Here is a 24,520-nt window from a genome sequence, read left to right on the forward strand (position 1 = left end):
AGACAGCATATGTTGCTGTATACAGGCTTCTCTCCATTTCAGAATTCCCAACTTTTCCAGACTCTAGTTGTTTTCCCCAAATGTCATAAACATGTCTCTGCAGCAGTGAGGTAAAAGGACATTTCACTGTTTTTATTTTTCATCTAAATGAATTTGGATCAATCAGCAAGCAGCTGCTGCATCATGAATCAAACATGTGGAGTAAAAAAGTCACAAAGACGTCCGGTGTGCGTCTTTCAGCTCAGGTTTGCAACATGATCAGGGAAGAGACTATAGGTTTCCATAGAGACGGCTTCTCCCAGGAAGTGAAGTATCACTGGTCCAGTCCAAAGAAAAGTCCGAAGGTAAATCAGATGGACTTTGAAAAAGCTTGCAGAACCGTTCATCCAGAGCAGCTAGAACGTCTTTCTGAGATCATTTTTGATCCGTTTACATCATTTGTCTTGTTGTTTTGGAACAGCCCCTTAATATTACGGAGCACTGTATGCAAACATTTTTATTCAATAGTTTCCACATAATTCATAATTAGAATTTTAATGGAAGTATCTACAGAGCTGTGAAAAGTATTTACCCCCTTAAATATTTCTTCTGATTTAGCATTTCTTTCTTACATGTCTCAGATCAAAATACACATTTTACAGTGAGACAAAGAAAATATGAAAGCTGTTATGAAATGATTTCATTTATTAAGGGAAACAATCTCCAAATCAACTTGACCTGGCTCTATGTGAGTAAGTAATTCGCCCCTGAACCACTGAACTGACTGTTCCACCATAAATGACTGGTAATGAGTCTTTAACATCACTGTGGAGGAACGTTCACCCACTCTGCTTTGCTGAATTCCGTCAATTCTGAAACTTCCTCCAGATCTTAAAGCAGCAAATCAACCCCAGACCATCACACTACTACCACCATGTCTGACTGTAGCTATGATCGTTTTTTTGCTGGGTTAGTTTTACACCAGCTTTCAAAAGGAGACGTGCCTTAGTGTTCTTTTGGATCAGGAGTGGTTCTGGCCTTGGAACTCTCCCTAGTCTTTCATAGAATAGAATAGACTTTATTGTCATTATCACAAGTACAATGAAATTGAGATGAAAAGGCTCTCTGGTCTGTGCATAGAGCAATAAATAATTTATATAAAATAGAAAAATAGAAGTAGTTGTTAAAACGATAAAATAAAACCACATGTTCACACATTCATAGTGAAGCACATTATTGCATCTCCTTTACAGTCTGGCTGTGCTGAGTTTAGCTGCTGCAGTTGGATAAAATATGTTGTTGAATCTTCTTGTCTTGCTTTAATGGGTCTGTAGCATCTGCCTGATGGTACCAGTTCTAACAGAGCCTGACCCAGGTGACCAGGGTCCTTTATGATGTTCTGGACTTATTGGGGACAGCAGGAACTGTGTGAGGAGAGGACAGCCAGTGATCCTCTGGGCTGCGTCTGAGCCCCTCTACAGTTGGTGCACCTGACACAGATGCAGTAGGTCATTATGCTCTCAATAGATCACCTAGGGGAGGACACCAGCAGTCTCTGTGGGATGGTATTTCTCCTCAGAACCCTCAGGAGGTGCAGTCGTCTCCTAAAGCAGGATTGGTTTGTAACCATTTCCAGACTGATGGATGTCAAGCACTTACTTCAGTAATCAGGCCTGGTGCTGACTGGTGAAACTGAACCAAAAACATTGGGTTAGTCACAGGTAAGTCATGATTTAACTAGGAAGGGGATCCCTTGGTTTGGATACATTTTTCCTTAATAAATGAAAACTGCTTTTTGTTTTTACTCGGGTTATCTTTGTCTGATCATAAAATTGAACTGGTGTTTAGAAACATTATCAGTGTGACAATAAAAAGCTGTTAAACCTTAAAGAGGGTAAATACTTTTTAACAGCTCTGTTTGTTGGTGTTTTTTTTTTATTTTTGCCTTACGTCAGGCTGAGCTCTGAGCAGCAGAGATTTTTCCGCCGTGTGACCTTTGGCAGTTTCACAGTGACTCCTCCGGACTTTCGGCCTCTGATTGATGCATGCATGAAGCAGACTGGGTTGGGTAAAGAAAAACCATCATTTGGAAGGAAAGGTGCAAAACCTGACGTTAACCTGAGCTTTTAGAGGGACGTGTCACAACAAACACGCCTTAATCTCAGGTCAAATTAGCTCAGTCATTCATGAAACACACCCACACAACCAATCACACACCCCTCCTCCTATTCAGATGCGCCTGCATGCCAACTGATGCATTCAGCAAAGCTTTGCTGCTCATCGAGTTAATAAGTGTTTTCCAGCACTTTGTTGCATAATTAGTTCATTTTTAGGCGGTCATGTGATGGTTGCTTCTCCCTCAGCTGTTGTGACTTTATTCCTCTGATTCAGAAATACGCTCCTTATGCAACAGTTTAGGCTAATTTAATGTATGCAGATTGAAAATGTTATTAATATTAATTTAAGCTGAGATTTCCTGTGGCAGTTTGGACAAATGAAAGCAGACATTATGAAAATAAATCCTTAATGTTTGCAGGTTAGGCAGTTTCTCCCAGTTTTTCACCAGCATGTGCATGTTTCCCTGTTTTAGCATGTGTGTATTTAGGATACATGGAGAGCTGCTTTTTTTTATTTTTTTCAGGATCTATCACAAGGTTGGTCATGTGGTTAGGTAGCTGCTTGCAGAACAACTCCAGACAGAGATGATTTGCATAATAAATTCACCACACTGTTTCTGCCAGATCCGGCTGGTGATGGGCTCGGGGTGCTGCTGGGGACTTCAGGCAAACGGTTGATTCCTGGTGGGAAGAACCTGAGCCTGAATTAGTTTGGGTGTGGCAGCTGGTTTAAATGTGCCTTTTTGTTATTGTTTGAGTTGTGCACGGGTGAAAGACCGAAGAAATGCTGCTAATTATTCTGAAATTAGGTGCAACTCACAGAGCAACATTATCTCTCTGCACTGTAAGAAAAATGTTATATTTTCTTAGAGCTCCACCATGAAACCAGAAAGTAATAATAATAATGTCGGATGTTGGCTTGTACTGTAAAGCCCAAAATAATTCAGATTTGGATTTGACAAATATTTTAAATCAACCAAGAATATGTGTTTTGGCTGGAAGTGAAGCATTTTAGGATGTTTTGATTTACATTTGAACAATAAATGCCATGTCCAACATTATCAGCGGCAGACGAAGATCATGTAAAGAAGGTGGCCCGATTCGACCAGCTCCAGTTCACGTTTCCTCCAAGTTCGCGTCTGTTTTCTCTGATATTATTTCCGTATGATTTATGAGAGCAATTTCTCCATGGGTTGAAGAATAAAAGGAGTTTCCATCTTTGATGCAGCTGCCTGTGGGTCTCTGTAATTTGTGCAGTGAATGCATCGTTGATGTGATTCATACAAATCGCTGTATGAAATGGACAGAACAGGAAGCTTCCACCCAAACAGCACAGCAGCACATTTCTCCATGAACACAGAATTTGCTCCACGTGTTGCAGCCTTTGTGTTTGCTGATGTTGCAACCGTGATTAGTGGTTAGAGATGACCTGTGTGTTCAGAGCTGCTCGTCACTCAGAATGAACCAAACAGACCTAATTAACACTAATTAGACTCTGATCACAAATATAAACACTTCACTCTAAACACTGACAGCAGCTTTTTGCATGTTTTGTGCTCCACGTCGGTGCAGAGAGCTCTGCTTTTATTTATGGGATTCATTTGTTCAACATCTTATTATTAACCTCAGCTGAATTTTACAGTTTTAACTATTTATTTTTAAGTTGCAGTAATCATTGGAAATCATACAAAATTATCGTTTACATGCTGGAAGAGAGGATGAAGGCAACATTCATGTTTTCAAGCCAGGAACACAGAAGGTTACTTTCCCCCTTTCTGTCATTTCCTCGGTCAAAGTTAACACATACTTTAAGATAAGATAGACTTCATTGATCCAGCAATGGGGAAATGAACTCATCACATCAGCAGAAAAAGGGACAATAGCAGCAGCAGCCACTGTTAAAGAGAAGGAAGCTGAAGTGATAAATTATAATGTACATTATTGGACTAGAAATTGTTATGGGGTTGACAGGAACATAGTTGCACATTTGGATGTTATACTGAGCAACTAAACAGTCTAATGGCTGCCAGCAGGAATAACAAAATGTGCCTAATTTTGTTGTTTCTGAGCCAACCTAACAGGTTTTGTGATACCCCGGCAACACAGGAAACAATGAGGCAGCAGGTTTCAAGATCCCTCTTTTAAAAGTGTAAAAACTGCATCTATTTGCTCAGTAGCAAAGGTTTAGAAGCAGATCATCCTTTGCTTAGTTTGAGGATTAGACTGCTGCAAGCACATCTTTACTGTGTGCAAATGGATTTGTGAAGTTTTTTATATTCTTATTTCTCAGCTGCCAGATTTTTCCGCTTCTTTACCCATTTTGATTCTAATACCTGAGCATTTCAATCAGTATCGTCACACCTTTGGTAAAACACTGATCTTTTCATCTTACAGTTCCTTGGGAAGCAACTTATTGGGGTGAAATCCTGTTTTTTGTCTGTTGAACTTCAGTGTTTTGGGTTCGGGTTTAATAAACAGAAAATCATTCCTTGGAAAATGGTTGTGTCCTGAAGTGGAAAAACAGACAAAGCGCAACGACAAACCAGAGAAAGCCCTGAGAACTTACGCATGAATTATGTTAGACGAGGTGAAACTGTACACAGTGTTTGTTGCCTTTAAGATGCAGATAAATGTATTTGAATATCTGTTAATGTCTAAGTTGTAAAGCCTAATGAAAGTAAAATTACTGTGGAGCAGGGTGCCCGTTTTATCTTCTGCAGCTTTGCTTTGAGCCTCACAGGATCTGTAAAAATAGTTAATCTATTTCTACCTTCTGGACATCAGCACGAGTCTACACTGTGTGTGTGTGTGTGTGTGTGTGTGTGTGTGTGTGTGTGTGTGTGTGTGTGTGTGTTCCTGTCTTGGCATCACAGTGAGAACCATTTTCCCAATTTCACCATCAAATTGAGGACCGTTTGTACCAAAGTGAGGACATTTTGCTGGTCCTCACGTCCTATTTTGTTAACGGTTAGGTTTAAGACTAAGATGTGAATTGAGTTTAGGTTAAGGTTAGGGTTAGGTAAGCACTGGTAATGGTTAGGTTTAGGGTTATTGTCAGGGTTAGGGCATAGAAAGGGTTGAAAATGACTGAAAATCAGTGGAAGTCAATGGGAGTCAACAGATGGTCCTCACTACATATAGCAAAACAAGAGTGTTTGTGTGTGCGTGTGTGTGTGTGTGTGTGCGTGTGTGTGTGTGTGTGTGAAAGTAAAGCTATTATTGACCAGCAGGGCCACAGACCTGTTTGCTTGGCACGTTACCGTCTAGGAAAACTCTGGCAGAAACTGACCCGGCTTCAGGTCCGATTCAGCAGAACCTCTGACGTTCACAGCCAGGAGAGGATTTATTGATTCCTACTACTAAAATAATTATGCATCTGAAATCCTGAGCCTCTGTGGAGCTCAGTGACAGCTAGCTTGGTGCCTGGATCAGAGTTCCTATTTGTTTAGAGGAGATTTCCTGACATTCATTGAGATCAGCAAGAAATACATTTATCACAGACGTTGAACAGCTGTGTTGGAAAGCTGAAAAAATTAGTTTTTTTAAAGCTACAACTTCTCACTTGTTGATTACATCAGCCCCATTGCCCGTCAGTAAAGATTCACCACAACACACACAGTGAGAAAAAGACGGGCGAGTCTGCAAACAGAAAAACAACTGAAGCTGAGAATGTAGAAAACAGGTTTAAAGATGAGTTTTGCATTTGGAGAGCAGGAAGAGGAAACATACATTCAAATATTATATAGAGCTCTGCTCCAAAGCACTGGAGTTTGACTGCTTTCTGGATTAGTTATGAAAAACAAAATGCAGTTTGACTAAAATACATTTCAAAATTAATTTCCTGTCCTGTTTTCTAAACGTTCTGTTCATCCATCCATTCATCCATCTTGGATTTTGATTATAGGTTTTATCATGGTTTTATTAATCTGTAGCTCTTAACTGTTTCTATTAATCTAAATACATAATCTATTGATATACAGTCATATAATGACTATATAATGGTGGTTAAAATCAACCACCCTTGTGGGCTGATCTGCTTAGAAAACTGCAGAGATTTTATTTTCTGTGACTTGTAAGAAAATGCATCCAGCTGCAAACTGGCAGGTTTAAAATACCCCCTGCTGAAGTTTAACAGTTTGAGCTAAGATGTCAACTAAAGTCATTTGTTGAAACTGATTAGTGATATAAAGTCTACATCGTCAAAAGAAAGTCTTAGAAAGACCAGAAAGACTTAAAGAAAAGAACATCTGGTTCCTTTAAATGGAAATGTGAAGAAATAACACCTAAATCAAAAGTCATGTCTTCATCAGCAAGTGATATAAATTATTAAAAAGTCTTCCTCTTTGCCTGCAAATGTATATCTAGAAGCATTCTTTCCCAGCAGGGCTTCAGTTTTCTGCCTGAGTTTCTCTTCAGCCTGACAGCCATCAATGCTGCAGGGAATATGCTCCTGCAGCGCCTCGCACTCCTTCAACAACGTTTCACGACTCTTCCGACACGCGTCTGTCGGTGCAAGTCACTACTGACAGGCCACAGGTTCCTCTAAACGTCAGCTCTGTGTTCAACTGGATCTTGGAGCCGAGTTTTGGAATATCAGATGGTGGGGGGTGAAAATGGAGCTGATTAAGGAAGGTTAAAGCTCTCAGTCGCACATTTAGACATAAAATCCATGGAAATCTGCAGGAATCTGTTTGTATGATTTATTTCACTGCATTTTTTCCTGGCTTTAAAACATGACAGATGCATTAGCGTGTGTTGCGATTAAATATTTATTTGAAGAATCACAACATCAGCACCTGCATTTATAATAAAAAATAATGGTGGCACTCAGAAATGACCTATTAGCATCACTGTTGAACATCAGTTCATTAGAGTCCAAATGTATTAAAGTTCTATCAGTGTCTCTCTAGAGATAAAAATATATTTTACTTCATTTGGATCTTAGAGAAAACTTTGGGAGAAGAAAAAACTGAAGAGCTGTTAATTCCAGCAAGTTCTGACACCAGAATAACTGCCAAAAAAAATTGAATGTCAAACACTTTACTTAGGTCCAGCTCACTGCTTCATAAAGCGGACTGAGTCTCCTGACCTGTGGTTCTGGACAGTAAGACAGACGTTCTTCTCTCTAGAACTAGGAAAGTATCGGATCAGGATTGGATCAATCCAAATGGCTTCTTCTCCTATGGCAAAAATTAAAATCCAAGATAGAAATAAAATCGTTATTTAAAAATCCAAATCATTTAGAATGGGGGGGGGGGGGGATATATTGAATAAAATGTAGGATATTATATAAAAAGAAAAACAAAATAATAAATAAGATTATTGAAGTAATTTAATAACTTTGACAGTCTATGGAAAGAGAACTGAAGAACTAAATAAATTACAAAAACTAGATAAAATATAAATAAGGAAAATAAGGAAATGAGTAATTGTACATGAAATAATAAGATAATTACATTTAGGCAAATTATATAATATTCCAGTCACGGTCAGATCAATACTTTAAGGAATAAAAAGAGAAAATTGCAATAAAATTGAATGAACGAGTCTGTCCCATCCTGGAGCTCTTTCTTTACTCGTCTGAACAAAGCTGGATGTATGAGGAAGTTCAGATGTTGTGCTGCAGGCAGAAGGAGGTGACCCTCTCAGCGTCACTGTGGAAACAAACAGCCCAGAGAGGCTAAAAGGGTAATAGAGGTTAGGGGGTAGTAATGATGACTGAATTCATGGGTAAACCTTTTCCTCCCAGATTTATTTTATTCTGGAGGGGAAAAAAATCTTTAAAAAGCTTCAGTTGACTGATGCAGCGTAACCCGCCTAAAATAACTGCCGGTGATAGAAAGCAAGCAGGAAGGAAATATAAGGAAGCAGCCTGGTAGCTGTTTAGCTGCATACTGCATACCAGCAGTAGACCTGCATGCTCACTTATCTGTTAGTTTTCCTGTTAAAGTGTCCCACCCTTATGCAAGTCGTTTTCTTTTCCTCATGCATGCATGGTGCATTTCAAACTGCTGCAACTCTCCTGTTGAAACAAATCGAATTTAATAAAGCAGTTTAACCTGCTTTTTATGTCTAAGCTTCAACATAAAAGGTACTCCTGACTTCAATGTTACTGATATTATTCTGGTAGATCTTTTCCATGAGCGCCCAAAATACTTATTCAATTTAAATCTCTCTTTAGAAATTTCTTTAAACCAATTTTTGTTTGGAAAAACAATCTGATGGATTTCTGTTTAAAGAGATTTCATCCAATTAAAGCTTTATTTTTCTGTGTATGAAGCACGTCAGAGAATGGACTTGTTTTATCGTTTGCCCTCAGATCTGCTGAAATAATAACTAATGTGTTTTCAAGTCTTATCAGTTACAGTATTGTTGGTGTAAAAACCTGATTAACTGGTCTCTGAGAGCAGATCTGCAAACTTTACCTCCTCTCACTTTCATTTTCACTTTGAGGATTCCCTTAAATATTAAATCAGGATTTTCTGCTTCCTGGGAGTCAAACCTGTTTTTAGATGAATCTGATACATTTGATCAACATAAAAACATTATTTAGCATCAATGTAATTCATGATCTCTTTATGTCTCACAGAGGAAGAAATTTGAGTGGCAGGTTCCTAGAAAGTTGCCAGGGTCCTGCTCAGGCGTGCAGCTGCCATTCTGCACATAATGTCATCATAAGCTGTTTTCTTCAGCTAAAACCATCCAGATTCAGTTTCTTCATGCTTTGTTTCTACTCATTAAAGCCTGAAAGTGGCTTTGCTCCAGCATGTAGCTGCAGGACCTTGGTTGAATCTCCCTGCAGCTGCTTGTTCTCTCTACATGCAGATATCAACGGTTTCATCAAACGCTCATGGAAGACATTGAACTTTGTCCTATGTTGAACTGGTCAAGTTCTGCACTGGAATCAGGTTCAGATTCATTCCTGCTGCATCAATTATGAGATTAAAGTTATTGAGACTGAAATCCCAATTACAGGTTCTGGATAAAAATGTCCTTTGAATCAGTCAGTGACTGTAGTTGTTCTCTGGAGGCAACAGTTAGGAGCTCTCTGTAGTTCAGTAATTAATAACTAATTATTGATAATAACCTTCTGCTCTGCATGTGTTTTTATTGCAGCCATCAAGGAGAAATACAGCAACTGGACAGAGTTTCTCATTCAGGACCTGACCGGGTCCAGGACTGCACCGGCCAACCTGCTGGAGGGGGTGAGTGTGTTTTTACACAAAATACATCCCACTCTGGATTCTGGACGGACGGATGGATGGAAACATAATATGGAGTCTTCCCAGTGCATGAAGATAAAAACTCTATTTAGGATTTAGTGCTTTACTCAATTCTAAACACAATGCTGTACATAGAAAAAGACCACAGCGAAGTCTGGTGAGTTCTGGGCCTGGCCCGGTTACTGGTACTGAGGTAAAGTAGATGAAGCCTTTTTGAAACTCAGATTTAGAACCACTGAAATTTCTCGTCATGTCTGACCTGCAGCTTAAAAGCCAGAGAAAGTGCTGATGTAACTGGAGTTTTCTCTGGTTTTATCCAGTTTAATACATACTACTGCCCCTCCCCCACCTGTTGCTTTGCACTGACGGTCAAAGCTTCCACAGTTCTTCCTTTCTCAAACAAGATTATAAAACTCACAGACAGACATGTTGTGCTGGAGCAGAAATAATTTGTTGCTTTCTTGTTTCAAATGAGAGATTTTAGATCCTTTTCTGGTTTTAGTCTAAATTTTATAAAGCAGATAATTTAGCTCAGAACCTAATACCAGCCCATTCAGGTGTGTTGGGGTCTAACTCCAGTGAACTGGTATCAGGGATCTATGGATGGGTTATCAAACTATTCAGAATTTAGAAAAGGAAGCAAATCGAACAGAACCCCTGCAGAAATAATCATCAGTTTTATTTGATTTGATTTAAAACCCGTCCTATTGTGGTCATTTGTTTTTCAGCTGGTATTATTTATGCTCAGAACAAATTTAATCATTAATATCTTTTTAAAAAAAAACATTTTTGTTACAGTTTCTCTGATCCTCGGTTTTCAAATTTCATGCTTAATGTCGATTTCTGCCTTTCAGCGAAGTTTATCCCTTTTAGATTTTATCTCTACAAAAAACTAATCAAAACTAAAGCAGCATCATGAGTTTGATCAGGAAGAGTAAAAGTGACGTTAGACGATGTGAAGAAGAAGCCTCCTCGCTCAGGTTATGTTTTACTCCTGGTATAAAAGGCAGCAGGAAGCAGTACCAGGTCTCTTTGGGTGTGGTTTTGTTTCCTCTGTCGGATCTCTGTGTTACTGTGTATCATTCAGATCCGACCGGTTGGATTTCAGAATTCCTAAAAACTTTCCACGTCTGCTCCTCAGCCGCTGCGAGGGAAGAACACGGTGGATCTGATTGTCGACGGCTCCGTCTTGGAGCTCCGGGACGTTTCTGACCCTCTCCTGTGCTGGCCGGTGAGAGTCGTCCAGAACATCGGAGGGAGGCTCCGGCTGCGTCACGTCGGCCTCACCGAGGATCACCGGGTCCAGGACATTTGGCTTTTCTACCTGGATGTCAGGCTCCGCCCACTTGGCTGGGCTTCTGAAAACGGCCTGGCCTTAGAACCACCGACAGGTCAGAACCGAATCTGTTTGGATCTGCTGGTTTACCTCATTGATTACGAGGGGAGAAGTTTGGTTTTAGAAGAAAAGTTGAGAGTTCCCCTCAGCACTTCCATGTTGGATTTGACTGGGCTGATTTCTGACCCAGTCCAACCACATGATATAATATAAACTGAATCCAGGTGTGAGCCTTCATGGGTTACAACATGGGTTTGGATTATTTATGACAAGGTAACCTTTGACACCACCTTGTTTTGACCAATCAGAGCTCAGGCCGTTGAACAGTGAGTCTGATTGGCAGCAGGCTCTGCAGGACGCTCGGCTGGACGGACAGAAGAACCCGCTGCCACTGGAGGTGTTCAAGGTGAGTGGCTCCCATGTTGCCATGGTTACCTCTGATTTAAATGGGTGGTTTATTAGAAAAAGTTCATTCAATTTTCCAAAATGATTTTATCTTAAAAATATGCGGAGAATTCCCATCTTTCCTGTTCGGAAACAAAACCAATGAATTTTGTGCCAAAGCACTGCCATCACCAGGAGCTTCTTTTTTCTGTTCCTGAGCTTACCTGGAGCTTTTCAGTTTGTGTAAACGCTGGCATAATTTATTCACATATAAACACAAACAAACTGAGCACAAACTGAGGGAACAGACCGTTTAATCTGAGGGGGACAGACACGTTAGAAACTCCCTGACAGCAAATAAAGTCAGGAGAAAATAGAAAGTGAGCACAGCATGCCGCTGCCAATCAGCATGTTTCTGTTCATTTAGAGAAGGAAAACAATGATTTCCTCCCAACACGTTAGGGTAAGGTCTAAGATAGAAGATGCATGGTGCTGCTTCAAAAAAAAAGCCATAAAGAGCATTTGGTTTGTCCTCACTGTGAGCTTCATTTATCACACAACCACCCAGAAGAGTTTGCATGACCTACATGTTGGCATTATCAAAGGTGGAGCTCATTTGTCTTAAAGCCTTCTTCTCACTGTGCTAGGACCACATGGACCTGCCCAAGCACTCGTTCAGGACAGGCATGAAGCTGGAGATGGTTTCTCCGTGGGAACAGCTCCAGATCTGCCCTGTTTCTGTCACCAAGGTGAGTCAAAGTACAAAAAAAAAGCCTTCATCTACAGTAAAGATGCATCCCCTCCAGGCAGTCTCCTCCCTCATGCATGCTTCAGCTACTTAGATTATGCCACAGGACTTTTAACATGCTTTTAGAAGGAGGTGACTTTGTTCCGGAAGTGTTTGGATTCCAGAGAAAGAATTTCAGTAGAAAAGGGAAATTCTGTGGTATTTTATCTCAGATGGATCTCAGTGATGACGACATTTTTCTTCCACTAAACCTCCAGAACTGAAATATAAAGGCACATTTGCCATGTTTATTACGACGTTGTACCTTAAACTTAACTTAACACAGCCATGATTTGTACTTCTTTTAAAAGTGTCAGTTGTGGTAAAAAGAAAGTACACTCTTTGAATGTATCAGGAGTTAATAAAACTTGCTTCAATCTGGCTGCAAGTGTAGAGAAATACTAAAGATCCCACACTGTCGTTATTTATTACATAAAAACTGTGTGAAAAACTAAGTACACCTCTGCTGCTTTTCTATAATTTAAGAGGTTTACTTTCAACCAGGTGCTGTTGATCAGACCATAGATTAGCTGATCATTATCAGTCTGACCATCAACATAACTGCAGGAGTTTTGTTGCTCTGCAGCATCCAGATGTGTTTCAACACAAGTTCAGGGTGGAAAGACATCAGCAATGACCTCAGAGCAGCAACTGTTGCTGTCCGTCAGTCTGGAAAGGCTTATAAGGTCAACTCCAAACTATCTGAAGTCCATTTGTCCTGCAGAGAGAAAGGTTATTCCTAGATGGGAAAACATCTCAGATAGCTTCCCAGAGTGGACGTCCCAGCAGATTCAGCCCAAGGTCAGAGCGTGAAGCTCAGAGAAATGACCAAAAACCCAAGCGCTCGATCTCAGACTCTGCAGGTCTCAGTTGGCAGGTTAAAGGTTAAAGGTCATGACACTGAACCAGTATGGCTGTTTGGAAGGGTTTAAGGAGAAGGCCTCTTCTCTCTAAAAACAAGATGTAGCAGGACTGAGGCTAGCAAAGCTGCATCTGGATGAAGGAGAAGACGTCTGAAACAATGTCCCCTGGACAGATGAGACCAAGGCAGAGATGTTTGGTCATAAAGCACAGAACCAAACACAGCAGATGAGCACAAACACCTCAGACCAACTGTCAAGCACAGTGGTGGAGGGGTGATGATATGGGCCTGTTATGTTGCTAAGGGACCTGGGAACCTCACAGTCACTGAGTGGACCATGACCTTCTCTGAATGCTAGTCCATCTGTCCAACAGCTGAAACTTGGTCCAAACTGGGTCATCAACAGAACCATGAACCCAAACACAGCAACAGATCAACAGCAGAATGGCTGAAAGTGAAAAGAATCTATGTTTAGCAATGACCTAGTCCAAGTACGGACCTCAACATGATTAAAATGCTGTGGTGGGACCTTCAGAAATCTGTGCAGAAACAAACGTCTGCAAACCTCAATGAACTGAAGTCAGACAGGAAACCAAATGGTTCCACAAGGTACTGGATCATCTGGTTAAAATTCAAACTTTTCCTGTTTATTCACATTTATTTGGAGTTAATCTACAACCCAAACCTTTTCAGAAATACATTATAAAGTAAAAATGTTTACCACATTTTTGTCTCAGAAAATTGGTGATAATATGGTGTTAGTGTCTTATATCTACACCACAGAACCGACCCAGATCTTCACGGTCTGAAGATGCTTGTTTTTAAAGCAAACTCCTGTTGGTTTGTTCAGGTCCTGCTAATGTTCAAATCCAAGCAGTTAGGAGGGATCTAACTGATTTTGGGTCAGGAACCTGTATAATTCTGACAGAACCATCACTCTGAATTCACCTCAGTCTGGCATCAGAAATCATGTTTCTCTTTCCTCTTCAGGTCTACAATGAGATTTACTTCCAGGTGACGCTGGACGACCTATCTGCGGATGCTACGACCCGCTCCGTTGTGTGTCACGCCAACTCGCCCGGCCTCCTGCCCGTCCAGTGGTGTCTAAAGAACGGCGTGGCGCTGGAGAGGCCTCTGGGCTGCGAGGGCCAGGACTTTGACTGGGCTGACTACCTGAAGCAGACCGGATCTGAGGCAGCACCAGATGCCTGCTTTCCTGATGTAAGGATGGGCTACTTATGGCTCCACTCTCTCCTGAGGGGGAAAAACCTTCATACATCTTTAAGAGGTTCTGATCCATTGTTCTCAATGCATCCTGAGGGTCTTTCAATTGTTCCTGTTCCTTTAGTTCAATCAATAAAATAAACAAAAGATAACATAGTTTGACAGATAGAAGGTGACCCCAAAGAGCTGCTATTTAAAACCTGCCACACAGCAGATCCCTGGTTCTGAGTCTTTGTTCCTGGGGTCCATTCATCAGATCATGTTTCTGTCCTACAGCCATCGTGCTGCAGCGTTCTGGATCAGCTGAAGGGCTTTTAACTGCATTTGTTTTGGCATTTTTTGGCAATATTCTGGAGGTGAAAGAAGGAAATCCTAGAAACCTGTTTAATATGGGATTTAAATGCCCTAGTCAAAGATAAGACCAAGGTTTTATGCCTTCAAGACCTGCCTGTAGTCTATCTAACTGGTTAGTCAGGATTTATGGATAAGTAAAGCTGAGTATCATCAGCGTAACAGTGGAAATTATCCCATGTTGCCTGATAATTTTACCTATTGGAAACATTTATATAGTAAAGAGAATTGGCCCAAGCACTGGACCCTGTGGTACTCCATAATTAACTGTGACGCATAAGCTAGATTTTGGATCCTTATTTAGTGTTATTATTTTGTACATGTGGTAAAAGTATCAACAGTCTATTTGAGATTGGTTGGGAACGAAGTATGAAGAAGTTATGGGCTGTACAACACAAGCAGCAGATGGACCAGGTTCCCTGGTGAGTTCCCATTCACTGCTACAACTGTCAAAATAAAACCAAGAAATTAAGACAGAATTATTTTAAAAAACTTTTAACTTTGCAACTTGTTGAAGAAATCATCTTCAACCTGATTTTTGCAGAAAATCAATGTTTTTTAGGTTAATGATGACACAAAATAGAGAAAACATACATATTAAATACAGTGTTTAACTTTCCAGGAGATTTAAATAAATCTCCCTCTAAAATAAAAAATAGTGCAGAATTCTTATCAGTTGTGAGAAAATCAAGAAATGATTCAAATAAACATGTTTTCTATTCATTTTCTCAGCTAGAAAATACCAGAGCAACAAGAATACTTCTACAGGATTTATGACAATTAAACTATTAAGCATTATTTACCTCTAAAGGAAGTTATATAGTTGCATAAATATCACCATGGAGTCAATTCATTTTAGTGATTCAATTTAAAACTGAACTTATTAAAGAGATTCATTCCACGGAGTGATCTTGTTCAACTGTACAGTATCTGCATGCAATACCTGGTCTGGGCTCCTTTTGCATAAATTACTGCATCAATGTGGCGTAGCATGGAGGAGATCAGACTGTGGTTCTGCTGAGGTGTTCAGGAAGCCCAGGTTGCTTTAATAACGGCTTTCAGGTCATCTGCATTGTTGGTTCTGGTGTCTCTCATGCTCTTCTTGACAGAACTCCAAAGGTTCTTTATGAGGTTCTGCTCAGGTCAGTTTGCTGGTGTTACCATGGTTATTAAAGCAGATGTTGGTACTCTTTGGCACTGTGGGCTGGTACCAAGTCCTGCTTATCTCCATAAAGCTTGTCAGCAGAAGGAAGCATGAAGTGTTCTCATATGTCCTGGTAGATGGCTGCATTAACTGTGGACTTCAGAAAACCCAGTGGACCCGAACCAGGAGATGACATGGCACCCCAAATCATCAGTGACTGTGAAAACTTTCCACTGGACTTCAAGCAACTTGGATTCTGGGCCTCTCCACTCTTTCTCCAGACACTGAGACATGGTCTCCACATGAAATCTAAAAACGTGTTGAAGCTCAGACTCCAGCTACAGTCCAAACCCTGGGAATCTCTTCCAAATCTCAGTGGACTTTGCCCCACAATTCTCTTAAGGCTGCAGTTATCCCTGGTGTTGTATACCTTTGTATACCTTCCACTCAACTTTCCACTTATATGCTTGAATACAGGCCTGTGTGAGCTACCAACTTATTTAGCAATCACCTTTTGTAGCTTAGCCTCCTTGTGGATGTTGTCAATGTGTGTCTGCTGGACAACTGTCCAGTAAGCAGTCTTCCTCATGTTTGAACAGGACATTATGAGGACATAATATTATTTTTAATGGCTGGATGTAATATTCTAATTTTCTGAGACAGTAAATGTTGGGTTCACTCTGTGTGGAAAGGATGCATAGACCATGAGCTTCACTTCTTGAATTGAATTAATGAAATAAATTAACTTTGTGATGATTTTCTAAGTCACTGAGCTGCACTTGTTGTGTGGAGTCTAAAAATATGCATTCTACTCTATTGCTGCCTATTTTGTCACATAATTATATAGACTATCAATAGAACTTGTGAAAGTGACATTATCAGCCTTTGTGTGTATTTATGTGCAGTTTTATAGTTTTGATTATTTACCGGAGTACCGGAGTACTCGGTGGGTTCTCACCAGGTACTCCGGCTTCCTCCCACAGTCCAAAGACATGCCTGTTAGGTTAATTGATCTCCCTAAACTGCCCTTAGGTGTATGAATGAGTGTGTGTGTGGTTGTTTGTGTGTTGCCCTGTGATGGACTGGCGACCTGTCCAGGGTGTACCCTGCCTCTCCCCCATAGACTGCTGGAGATAGGCACCAGCTCCCCCGCGACCCACTATGGAATAAGCGGTAGAAAATGACTGACGGACTATATATATATATATATATAACTATATTTTTCTGACACAGTGTAACGTCGAGTAAAGAAGTAAAATAATGTTGCTGATGAAGTTCATGGAGAGGAAAACATGGTTTTAGGTCCTTGCTGTGAGTGTTGGACTAACACCTTCCTCCCTTCTTGTTTGTGTGTGTGTGTGTGTATGTGTGTGGGTGTGTGTGGGTGTGTGTATGTATGTGTGTATGTGTGTGTGTGTGTGTGTGTGTGTGTGTGTGGGTGTGTGTGTGTGTGTTTGCACGCAGACTTGGCAGACTCGAGGTTTCGCCAAGGACATGTGGCTGGAGGCGGTGAACTCTTGGCGGCCGGAGGAGGTGTGTGTGGCTCAGATCACTCAGGCTCGAGGACGCCTGCTGTGGCTCCGACTGGAAGGTTCTCACCTCTGTTTGTTGCATCTCACACTGAAGCTAAATTTAAATAAAAGATCCATTTGTGTGATTGACAGTTCCCCCCTCCTCTCCCTCTGCTGTCCACCTGTCTCCAGGTGTGCTGAAGCCGCTGTCAGAGTGTATCGTGGACGTGGAGTCCATGGACATCTTCCCCGTTGGCTGGTGTGAAGCCAACGCTTACCCTCTGACCCCTCCAATCAAGCCCGTCTGTATGTGTAGACTCCCAGAAACACACAGCAAAGCACCTCAGCTGCCACCATTAACCCAAGTCTGCTTGTTCTTGCAGGCCAGAAGCAGAAGAAGATCGCCGTGGTTCAGCCGGAGAAACAGTGAGTGCTAAATGTTTTCATCTGCGTTCAGACAAGAATAAACTCAGGAAGATATATCTGACTGAGTTTACATATTTTAGACAGGTTTTATATTTACCTGTGCATAATTTACAGTAGTCATGAGCTGGTATGATATCCTCACCGTCCAATATGTTACAAAATAAATACATTTTTACATGATTTACACAATAATTAAAAACTGATGAAAATTTATGTCATTTATTTCAAATTTAATTTAAAATATGACATTCATTTTTATGTTTTTATTTTTTTAGGTAGAATAAATAAATATTTACTAACTTATTTATGTAATAAATAGTGGGAATGGGTTCTTCATAAATAGATTTGATCAACCATTGATCAAATGTCCTTCATTTGTAAAAAGACAAAAACAGCTATAGAAATAAGATGATAAATAAGATAAAATGATATTTCTAGGATGATTACTGTTTAAAGTGAAATACAAGCAGATGTTTTAGCAGGGACTCGTGTCATTTAAACCAGGTCCGGGTTCTTTTAAATCAGTGAAACCCAGTTGACTAAAAAGATTCATTGAAAATTCTGAATATGTTTGAACTTCCCTCATTCAGCTTAAATAAAATGGCTCCTTTGAGGGTGTAAATATTAGCTGAATTGAAGCTGGTGCTGAAACAGTGTTGATAAATCACCTAATCCAACCGTCAGCTGTTTACCTGTGAGAGAAAAATCCACTCAGGGTTATTTCTTCCTCCCTCCTCGTCTCCTGTCGCCTGGCCATGGCGCCAACCGTTAACAGAAACGGGGGTTTTTTGGAGCAGGAATTGCTCTTCCTGAGGCGCTGATTGATTTTGATGAGACATGAGATGTGGAGCTGTTGTTTTGTGCCTAGCGTTGCCCCGAAGTCTGATGGGAATGTCGGTCAGAGAACAGGAAAAATATGAGGTCTTCAGCAGCAGTTTATCAACTCTCTCATCCACGCTGCTTCCTTCACATCGTTTCCTGCTCATACTTCCCTCTCTGCTGCTTTTTAGATGTGTCTGAAACTGCGTTGGCTGCTGATGGACTGTCTGAGCCAACTTGTGGTTTCTCTGCTTTCCCTCTTGTTTCCTGTCTGATTGGATCTCTTGGATAATTTCACTGATTATTCTGACTGGATTGATGGGATTTTTGCTGCAGGTTGGCTCCATCGCAGCCGGCCGAGCCAGCTCCTGTGAACCGCTGCCAGCCCGTCGCCATGGATCCAGGTAATTAATATCCCAGTAATTGATGTAAATGATCTACTTTGACTACGGTTAAAGGGAAACTCACTCGTCAGGTTCTCTTTGATAGCAAAAGGTTATGAAATAGTTATGATCATTAGTTAATCCAGGTTTTAGGTTCTTTCTTGAAACCTAGCAGATGAAGCCACAAAGTTTTATTAATTGACTGAAAATACCCTTCATAGATTCATGTGTTCATTGGTTTTTCAGTGTTTCTGCATCTCCTGCAGGTTTACTTTCCTGACATGTCAAATGCATAAACTGGAGCAGAAATTGCTAATCCAGAAAGTGACGTATGCCATGTTGAATACTTCTAGTAGCTACTGACAACAAGAAAAAGGATACAGAATGATAGCACAGAGCCTGAATGTTCCTGCAGATACAGATGGAAGTTGATTTCACATATTTACAGCTAAGGGAACAGTTGCCATGCCTCCTGGTTTCAGAAGGAGGAAGCTACCAACAGCTGCCAGCAGGTTGCTGAGGAGACAGGAGGTCAGAAACTCTCTGCAAAAGACCTGCAGAAGGTCTGGAGGTTCTGGTTTTCAAACGTCGTGTTAGTGCAAATATACTTATTCAGTTTCCAGCGGAGTAGCTGTCAGGTATTCATAGTGTCCATCAGAAATACAGCCAGGGGGGAGAAACTCTCTCTGTAGCGGCTGGTTCTGCTAACATTGCTCTGTAGCACCACCTGAAGGTAAAAGTCTCAACAGTTTGTGACCAGGATGTAATAATACTAAGTAATAGTTTCCAGTGTCTCACCTGTGGCTCCTCTCCCTGAGGCTCTGATTCGAGACTTTTTTCTTGTATGCATATTGATTTTTGTTGCACAGGAAGTTATCTATCACTAATAAATACTGTTTTCCTGCATCACCTGCCCAGGGTTACCTGTATTAACTGCAAGCACAAAATCACTCCCATTAAAATACAACAAACATAACAGAATTTAAACATTATTTTTATTAAATGTAGTGTAGATTAGTGATATTTCAAATCCCATTCGATTGTTTTCCCTTCCCATGAAACAATCAATCATTTTATGTTCAGAAACACCAGTCGTTCAACTATCTCTTAGTACTTGTTTCTATCCCAGATAAGGACGCGTCACCAAAGGACAAAATAATCTGTTTTTATTGAAGAGCTACAAGACCTTTTGAGACGATTCCTCAGCGCTGTGTGGAAAACTCTCCTATTTTTTCCGAATTATCTAGCAAACAGGAAAAAGGGGTGTAGTCCATCCCAGTGTGTTCCCTGACCTTTGATCCTACTGTGGTCAGTCATATAAGCAATCCCACCTGTGTGGCTGAGGACTTTAGCTCTTTGTCCAGGGAGTCGTACACTGGCAACGAGTGACATTACCACCACATATACTCAGGGACGTATTGGCACAGCTTGAATGTCCTCATCACATCACCAAGAGCATCAGATCTGCTCTCTGTTAGCAGTTGGACCGAAGTTTAGCAGCATCTCTTGCGTTGTCCTGGATTCCCAGTATAGGCAATGCATAAGGGCTTTCTTCTTCTTTCATTTTTGCTTCCACATGGACCTGAAAGCTACAAATAAAATCCCTCCACAGTATTTTATTTAGACTTGTCAATAAATCAATACATGGAAAAATGAGTCAAGTTGACCATAACTGGTGAGCAGAGAAAGATTAGAATGAACCAAAATCCCACATCCTCCTCTTCCTCTGAGGTTTCACCATGTGAGTTGGTTTCAGTCTTCAGAAGGCATGCCTGTTCCACTGAGGGAGCCGGGTGGGAGGGCTGCGTGCTGTTTCCAGGAGACCCCTGACCTCTTTTCCAAACCCCCCACTAAGTAAACGCACCCACTTGTTAATGCATATTCATCAGCTTAGCTAATTGCCATTCACCCCTGGCTCTGGAGGTCCAGGTGCTGCAGCAGGAAGGGGGAGGTAACTGAAAGTCAGTCAGCCCCCAGTACAGACTGGGGAGTGCTCGCATTAATATGTACTGGTGGCCCAGTTTAAAGTTAATCTGTTTAACCATATTAACCTTTGTCCTGCCTGAACACACAGTGATTTCTTGAGATTAGAGCCGTCTCTGAAAATCTTCTCTGCATCGGTCCTTATCTCATCTTCTCTGGTTTTGAGTGGGCTGGAAAAGGCTGCTCCAGTCACACTTTGGATTCACTGCTGGGTAATTTCTTTAAACTCCCTCCAACTCTGCTGGGAAACCTGATAAAACCACAGCGAGGCTGCTCGGATCCTGCAGCAGCTTCACATTCATCAGCCAGCACTTAAAAACAGAAAAACCTGCAGAGACAAATAAGGCCGTTGCTTTATTTCCTGAGGTAAAAACTCCAAAACAAAACCTATTTCAACCAGCAACTATCAAAACTGAAAACACTGTAGCAGAAACAACCTTTGGAAGCAGCTCAAACCTTCATCCAGACGTTTGCCTTCATTCTGCAGGTCGGGAATCCATACTTAACATCGTCAAACATAAAACAATTTTTCCTCTCAAAGAGAAAACTAAAGAATTGATCCCAAACCGGTGGTACCTGTATACCTGGAACCATAAAAGCTCAGTGAGAACCTAAAGGGACCATAGCCCCTTTTACAAAATACTTGAAGGTGGGGTTGAGGTTCTTTTGAGCCTTCTCCATTTGTTCTGTGAAAGGCCCACCTTCTTCAGCCCTGACTCACTAAGGAATGATGTAGACATGATGATGATGAGATGATGAGGTTGTGTGACCAGACAGCTGCAGGATCTTAAGGAGACTCTAGTTCTATTGAAATTCATAATAATATGGCAGCGATTTATTCTGATTAGTTCCCAGTGCAAGATCTTCGGTATGTATCATCCATCCATTTATCCATCTAACCATTTATCCATCCATCCATCCATCCATTCATCTGCCTGCCTGAGATCTGTAAAGTCTGGAAAGAAACCACACAGGTAGACATGAATAAATGATCAGAATCCTGAAAGCATCCATTAAAGGTGACCTATTATACTTCCTTTTAAACATTTGGGAGAGGTCTATGAGCTTTACAAAATATGTTAATTTTTCCAATTTTCCAACAAAATCTCTCTCAGATGAGATTTCACCTCATTTTTCCTTTTTTGAGCTCCTTTCAGAATGAATTATTTTAGGGCTCTGTCACTTTTATGCAAATTAGCTGTATCTGGCCACGCCCCCAAACAGCACTTCATACGTGAAAACAAAACTGAAACTTAGAAGAAACAATAAGTGCTTATATTTCTGTCATCTGCAGATTTGCCATGAACAGTAGGGACTGAATTTTTCTCAGTCGAGGTCTTGAAAATCATTTGGGTGGAGCTCCGCTTCAGTTGTTAGTGGGGCGGGATTCAGGTAACGTTGCTAGGTGCCAGTATAATTGTGACGTCACAATTACACAGCTTTTGAAACCACGCGTTTTCTAGAAAAAATTAAACATTCATTTCTAGCCAAAAAAACAGCTGAATTGGTTTTTTGCCTTTGGACTGTTTGTAGAGGCATTAGGGACCCAAATGGATGTATAACAATGATCAAAAATGAATTTTGCATAATAGATTCCCTTTAAACATCTTGAAGCAGATGGACTGGGTTGGACTGATGAGATTTACAGCCTGCAGTAAACTGTTGTGATCAGCTGATCAGGAGAAAACTGTGATCAACCACAACATGTGGCTGGAACCTAAACATATGGAGATGTCTGTGTGACGAAAATCATACATAATACGGAAAGCAGCTAACACCAATATTCTCATGGAGTCTGGAAAAATTCCCAGTCTGACACAATTAAAATAAAAACCTTTAATATTTCATTAAACCACAGTGTTGGTAAAATGCATGTTTTTATAACCGATCCCGTTCTGGTTAACATTCCAGTTTCTCTTTCCCTCTCCAGGCTCAACCAACGGCCGTTACTGCTGCTCCAGGATTTTTGTCAACCATCGCTGTTTCTCAGGGCCTTACCTCAACAAGGGGCGCATCACAGAGCTGCCGCAGGCTGTGGGACCCGGGAAATGTACCTTGGTCCTGAAGGAGGTGAGCTGCTGTCAGACGAACGGTGGAAAGATGGAGGTGAAGTTGGTTTGGGCAGGTTTAATCAAAGGGAAGGAGGAGAAAGATGGAGAGACAGGTGTGTTGTTAACCACCTGCTGCTGCTCAGCAGGCCCTTCATTTTAATGTGAGGAGCTGTCAGTCAACTGTGTTTACAGGCATATACCTTATATTTCTCACATGTTCTCTGCTGCAGTTTTATCCACAGGTTATGTGCTTTTTATTCTGTGCACAGTCTGTTAGTTTTTATTATATTATCCTGATTATTTAGTCGTGTTTATGCCTCTAGCTGCTGAGCATGCTAATTAACGCCGCCTACAAGCCTGGACGAGTCCTGAAGGAGCTGCAGGAGCTGGAGGACCAGAGCTGGGAATGCCAGGAGGAGACCCTCAAAGCCAAGTAGGAGAATGAGCACAAGATCAAAACAGAGCATCGTTTGTTTTTCTTCATTTCTAGCAGTAGAAGCACAGGATTTAATGCATGAGTCAGAATAAATCTTCACATCTCTTCTTGCAGCAGTCCCTGTTTGCTTCATCTCCAGCCAAATTATTCTGTGGCTCCAGGCTGCATGCTGGATGTTTTTTAGAGCCAGTAACAAGTGTGAGTGAGTCACCTGCAGTGGCCTGCAGAGCACAATGATCACATTCATCCAGCCATGTTGGAAAATGTTGCCAACGGAGTTCACTTTAATTTTCTGGGATGTCCACGACCCAGAGAGGCCATTTTACTCCAGCCTGCGATGAACGAGTTAAACTCGTTAACAATAGACAGACAGACAGACAGACAGACAGACAGACAGACAGACTAGACATAAGACAATGCAGCAAGACGAGCTCATTAAACCCAAACCTTTAAGTTGGTTATTGCAGAATAATCCTCCTCAGGATGATTTAAACTGTCTGAATGTGTGCTGAAATACTGAGCTGTTGACCATCTTTCATTTCTGTCTCCCCTAATGAATTAAATTAATGATTCTTTGTCTTCATAAATCAAAGTGTAACCAGAGGCTGACAGCATCCTTCATTTCTCCTCAGATACAAAGGGAAAACCTACCGCTCCACCATCCGGATAGTTCGTCTGGCTGAGCAGATCCCAGATTTCTGCCGTAAGGTGTGCATGAAGCTGCAGTGCTGCCCCAACCTCTTCGGCACTGCCCTTGTTACCGACAAGTGCCCCGAGAACTGCTCGGTCCAAACTAAAACCAAATACAGTGAGTGTCGGTGATTATCCCTCCCAGAAACACAGATGTAGAGAAAACTAGCTGCAGTGGGTCATTTTGTTCTGGGTGCATTGTTTTCAACATCTGCTGCAGCTTATTACTACGGGAAAAAGAGGAAGCTTTCCAAAGCAGCGGGCGGAGAGGAGGCAGCGGGAGGAGAGCCAGCCAAGCCACCGCGCCGCAGGAGGAAGAGGAAGGCTATCTTTGTGCAGAAGAAAAGACGCTCGTCAAACATTGACTACACTCCTGCTGGCTCTCCACAGGTCAGTACACCTGGTGTCCTGCACAAAACTAGTTTATGAGTGGAAAGAGACTCAGCTTTAAATATTAAAGACAGAAGCTTCACAGGAGGGAAGCTTAGCAGTGCTTGGAGCTGAAAGAAGCCGCAGAGGCTAGATTTACCTAAAAATAACTTGACAGCATGCAGACTGAGCTACACTGGGTTACACCGTCTCAGACACGTCTGTGCTTTCATCCCAACATGTCAGGATCGGCCTTTTTCCCACGGTTTAATGCAGGGATGGCTGTTCTCTCTGTAAAAGGTTCGGCCTTTAGGCATAATTCAAATGATGCCTATCTCCAGCAGTCGTTGGGCGAGAGGCGGAGTACAGCCCTCCAGTCCATTAATTCAGAGACAGAGGACAGACAAGCACACACACTCGTACCTAAGGGAAGTGTAGAAAGACA

The 24,520-nt window shown here is 41.3% G+C and overlaps 1 protein-coding gene across 6 annotated transcripts in view; it reads left to right on the plus strand.

Annotated features, from left to right (window-relative positions):
* The window catches only part of sfmbt2 (Scm like with four mbt domains 2), a 55,620-nt gene that overhangs the window by 25,851 nt on the left and 5,249 nt on the right, over positions 1–24,520 (plus strand). For 5 of the 6 annotated variants that reach the window (XM_047389840.1, XM_047389841.1, XM_047389839.1 and 2 more), the window contains 13 exons: positions 9,213–9,301; positions 10,461–10,710; positions 10,964–11,061; positions 11,687–11,788; positions 13,679–13,909; positions 16,872–16,998; positions 17,111–17,224; positions 17,302–17,344; positions 18,500–18,567; positions 22,460–22,599; positions 22,904–23,013; positions 23,649–23,824; positions 23,927–24,096. In XM_047389840.1, the coding sequence (XP_047245796.1) occupies positions 9,213–9,301; positions 10,461–10,710; positions 10,964–11,061; positions 11,687–11,788; positions 13,679–13,909; positions 16,872–16,998; positions 17,111–17,224; positions 17,302–17,344; positions 18,500–18,567; positions 22,460–22,599; positions 22,904–23,013; positions 23,649–23,824; positions 23,927–24,096 (1,718 nt within the window). Of the gene's footprint in view, positions 1–1,045; positions 2,078–9,212; positions 9,302–10,460; positions 10,711–10,963; positions 11,062–11,686; positions 11,789–13,678; positions 13,910–16,871; positions 16,999–17,110; positions 17,225–17,301; positions 17,345–18,499; positions 18,568–22,459; positions 22,600–22,903; positions 23,014–23,648; positions 23,825–23,926; positions 24,097–24,520 lie in introns of those variants that run through there. The other variant, XM_047389844.1, reaches the window with a different exon arrangement.

Source organism: Girardinichthys multiradiatus, chromosome 17, assembly GCF_021462225.1.
Source record: "Girardinichthys multiradiatus isolate DD_20200921_A chromosome 17, DD_fGirMul_XY1, whole genome shotgun sequence".
NCBI classification, from domain to species: Eukaryota; Metazoa; Chordata; class Actinopteri; order Cyprinodontiformes; family Goodeidae; genus Girardinichthys; species Girardinichthys multiradiatus.